Source organism: Penaeus vannamei, chromosome 13, assembly GCF_042767895.1.
Source record: "Penaeus vannamei isolate JL-2024 chromosome 13, ASM4276789v1, whole genome shotgun sequence".
Lineage (NCBI taxonomy): Eukaryota > Metazoa > Arthropoda > Malacostraca > Decapoda > Penaeidae > Penaeus > Penaeus vannamei.
In genome coordinates, this window is record NC_091561.1 from 34,504,668 (window position 1) to 34,509,667 (window position 5,000).

Sequence of the window (5,000 nt, forward strand, 5' to 3'; positions counted from 1 at the left end):
TGCAAGGATATTATTGTAGTGCACGAGTCACTGTGCTTAGGTAAAATTCAAAAGAAACACAAAGGAGCCAATAATCTGAAATGATGGGACAAGGTGATTATTATTGGTCAATAATTACACTGGAAATCAAGGGTTTTGGAAGTCTGTAGTTTGACAAATAGTGGCATCTGATTATTAAAACTCCAAACCTTCATAGCATGCATAGCCTCCATTGGTTATGCATGTGTAAGTGCCCTTGATCACCACTGAGTTAACCAATTGACGCCAGAATGGCTTGTATATACATGGTCTGTCAACTGTAATTTTAGTTTTTCAATTTTGTTTACACACAACAAGGCCTACCTGAGCTCACCTCTTCACCATTTTCCTTGATATTTACTAAGATTTTCTTATTGTTCTTAGTATTGTTAACCCCTACAATCCAGATGACGTGAACATCATGTCATGAAAAAATCTGGCTTGAGGGGTGGCTGACATGAACATACCATCATGGGAAAATTTGGCTGTGGGCCGGAATGACATGAACTTGCAGTTGTTAGATTTTTCGCTAAAGGCCGGAGTGAAAGGAATGACTTGCTACAAGTGCACAAAGCTCTTGGAGGGTGATTACACTTATTTGGCATTTAAAGAAAAACAGTCAACTACCTTCTGGATAATGCAAATCAAATCACCAATATAGACATTGGAAAATCAACTGAATTACTGCTTATGCTCTGCCTTAAAATCTGCATTTGTGAAGTGAAAAGTTTTAATAAAAGCCCAATAAAACCTTATTGATTATCTTGCATTTACATCTAAACACCAACAACATACCTAAAACTTTTTCTTACACTTTTTTATTTTCTTTTTCAAAGCATCCAGAATGAAAAAGTTACCTTTCACAGCCAATTGTAGTAATACGATAAAAACGGTGTCTAGGGCTATGCTTGTCACTGTGGTAACAAACAGAACATAGGTCATAATTGCTACACTCTGCACATTTCCATCTTATACCAAAAATTGGTTGCTGTCGACATGTATCACACATAGTTCCTTCATGTTTAACTCCTGTAAAAAATAGAAATATATGTCACAATAATAAACACATGGAAATACAGTTTATTTTCTTGTTTATGTTAGACATAAGAAATACTAGACAAAAAATGCATATGTATAATTGCTCACTTTTCTAACAGTAACAAATCTATGTGCAGACATTCATCCTCACCAGTTGGAGCAGAGTCAAGTACACGAAGGTCGTAAGCACCAGCACATCTGTAATTTGCTGCTGTTCCATTATCCCAAACAACAACAACTTCTTCTGGTGATTCAAAATTTCTAACAGTGCCTACATGACCTTCCCCACCATCCTGCAAAGACAAGCATCATCAGGCACATAAACAGGTAAACATTAATAAATCATTTAAATGTTATTGTTCAACTTGTATAAATCACATCTCCCTTCTTCTGGTGTTAGGCATATTGGTTGAGCTCCTTAAAAAACTAGATAGCATATTTGATTCTTCAATTTTTGTGAATATTTTGTTTTAGTCTGATTTGAAGCTACTGAGTTGGCAATTTTACAACAATTAATATAAAACTGGTACATTAGTTATCATATACAATGATTTAAAGCTACTGAGTCGGCAATTTTACAACAATTAATATAAAACTGGTATATTAGTTATCATATACAATGGGCGTCTCACGAATGCATTTAATACAAAAATGACATTCAGCAAATGCATTATCAAAATTTTTCTTTTCTTGTAGGCTAGGCCTACTGTAATTTCACAGAGCATTTTTACTTGTCGCAATAGTGATTTCTAAATCTTTTAACCTATAATAAACCAATAAATCAAATGTATAAGCTTTGTTACTTTCAGCCATTAATAATATATGACCTTACAATTCCAGCCATAGTCATTAATTTTCTATTACATACAATAAACTCTGATGTCATATTCACATAATTTGGGTATGTCAGTAGCCTTATGGCCTCCCACAATTATTTTTGTTGGTAGTGTTTTATTCAAAATAATTTTCAGTTAAACATTTGATTTTTGTTATTGGTTTTACCTCACTTTCTTTTATCTAACCTACTGGGTCCAGGTTACATGACTGTTATGTCATAGAAAAATATGGCTATGGACAGAGTAATGGCAATGTGCCATCATAAAAAATTTGGCTGAAGGCCAGAGTAACAGGAATGACAGGAGAGGCTGGCATAAAACCTATTGGAAACATGTTATTCAATCACACCTATCAATACACTGCCAGGATTGTATCATTATGTATGGGTTTAGGGAGCGATGGGTAAAGTTACCAAGTAGTCATTTTTTCAGCAAATTTTCAAGCCTGGATACAAAGAGCATATCATTTCATGCCATGCAAGCATTCCTGGACACATTGTCAAGAGGGTAGTATATAACAGTAAACTGGACACAATGTGTCCTCATAACTATAAAAGGTTACTAATTTTAGTATATGGATATATAATGATAGCACTACAGAGGAAAAATCATAGAACAATGCCATAATCACAGAAAAACCTACATTCACTGACATATGAAATATTCTACACAGGCAAATAATAAAATCAGAAATCAAGAAAACTGGAGCACAGAAGCAGTCCCATGCACCTCCTATTATTATGTCCAGTCTTTGAGCACTTGTTTCATCATCCGTCCGCAGATTAACTCTTCACAGATAAACAATAGTTTCATATAATCAACCTGTTCATTCATTTGAATTTAAAATATGAAAGTGAAAGTGAATGCCAATGCACCAATCAATGATGCATACAATTCTACTACGCCTGGGATCTCCTGCAAGGCATTACACAATTTCCACAAAGCCTCAGTTCTGTTAGCAACTGAGTCCTAAAACAATATTGATAACCCCTGTTACAATATCAACCCTATCTTCATGATAGGTCTTCAAAAGATAATTGTCAAATTTCCGCAAAACGTACACAAAATGATGTTTTCCATGCATGAAAAAATGTAATATTCCCCGCCCAAGAAAAATACGACAGTCTGGTCTCTGTGGTGATCTGCATATCAAGGATGGGGTTTATTATTTCTCTTGTGTGTGTAACACTGATTAGAATCTTTAGTGACTGAACATTAGTTGAGTTTTTTCCTTTTCCAACTTTCTTTATCATCTAAGTAACGTTTTCTTTTTCTTTTTTTTACTGTCATATAAGGTAAGTGCTGTTCCTTATATATATTTACACGGCATCTACACATTTATTATTGACAGTTTCCACTACTGCTATCTAATGAATATTTACCATGATTTTCCAAGGTATTATTAATTAACAATAAATAACTTTTCAAATTACAACAAAAAACATAAAAGAAAAATATCTGACAGACAAATGTCTAAAACAGAAAACTCAATAATGCCACCTATTTGTTTTGCTTATATAAAAATGAAGCCCATACACTACTTTTGTAAAGTAAACAGCATATGCACATAATAAATAGTGGAAGGGAGTTATGAGTGCTGAAACTCTTCATCCATGTGGAAATAGTATAAATCACATCATTCATATACAAACACAGACGTAAAAAAAATAATGGATACATTTCTCAAACTTTTTTCAACAATTTACCTTGTACTCTTTTATTGCAGCCTAGCCCATTGACACCATTAGTATTATCTAATTATTATCACTTTAGGTAAATCTAATGTTGATAGTTTTTTTCTCAAAGTCAATAATTAATACTTATTGAAGTGCAAAGATACATGCTGGGTTTTACCAAGCAGAAACTCTTTACCTTTCTTTTAAAACTAATTAGATAAGATTACAGATTAAAATAATGTTTGCAATGTATTTTTCACCTTTAACATTTCATGAAATCTAGTGAATTATTCAGAGACACTATCAATTTAATGATTTTTTTAGATTATAGCACCACCATACACAAACGTCATCTCAACAAAATTAGGTTTTGTTTTTAAAATCACTCTTCCTGAACAACCTATCTTGACACACACCAATATACTGCTACAGATAATTACCCCAGCCAACAGTTTATAAAACAGGTACCAATAATGTAATATAAAAGTACATATCAAGTGTGACTGATATCTGAGTATAACTGTAAAGCCTGTATGATGTCCTGTACTTGCAATTTTCAGATCAGACAGATTTCTGTACCTGTTTTCCCCATTTCCAGTCAGGACCTCGAATGACTCTCGCACCAACACCCTCCATCATATATCTAGTGTTCCTCCCTGTGCTCGTTCCTGCAGCCTCCATGGCCCAGGGAACACCGGGAAGAAATTTGAAAAGATAAAATGGTCGAGAATCGCCCAAAATCCTGGTCGCAGACTCCGATGTTTACGTCCGACTGCGTTCGAGAAGGAGTGAACGTTGTAACAGAGAATATTTTTGCATGAACACATTTTATTCTAATTACCATAATTTATATCTTTCACTTTTTATAAGGTTATTGATGACTAATGATTGAAATCAAATTTCAAAAGTGAAATTGAAAGGAACTTTGCATTAGATGTAAATGCACACACCGTTTCTTCGATAGTCTTACTTTGGCTTTATTCTAGAATTTAATATCACATATAAACTATAAACTGATATATCTTAAACATTCTGAATATAAGTTTGTACTTTGAAAAGTAATCTATTTTAAAATTAGCCCCTCTAATCTCGTAAGACAATAAAAAGTGTTAAATATGTAAATCTTTAAATCCGAGAATTCGAACAAAAAATGTGGGCGACAAGAAAGTTCATTTTTTGTACTTAACTTTTCTTTCTGTCTGTCATTAATTTCAATGACTATCTTCCTTTGATATTTCAAATAGTTATTTTCATAATATGATTCTAGGTATTTCGAATAATGGTATTAATTTTCATTTTGAAAGAAAATATTTCTTGCTGCTGCTGTTGCAGACAATGCCAAAAAAGAATAATGATTATAGAATTAAGGATTATAGAAATAAGGATTATCAACTTAGTGATGATAATAGTAACAATGATAATTTCGCCCAGG

The 5,000-nt window shown here is 33.1% G+C and overlaps 1 protein-coding gene across 2 annotated transcripts in view; it reads right to left on the minus strand.

The window, feature by feature from the left end:
• mib1 (mind bomb 1) overlaps positions 1 to 4,344 on the minus strand; it is a gene marked incomplete at its 3' end in the record, with an annotated part of 26,377 nt that extends 22,033 nt beyond the window's left edge. For both annotated transcript variants that reach the window (XM_070129195.1, XM_070129194.1), the window contains 3 exon segments: positions 876 to 1,047; positions 1,208 to 1,349; positions 4,148 to 4,344. In XM_070129195.1, coding sequence (XP_069985296.1) covers positions 876 to 1,047; positions 1,208 to 1,349; positions 4,148 to 4,249 — 416 coding nt within the window.
• Between the last annotated feature and the right edge of the window lie 656 nt (positions 4,345 to 5,000).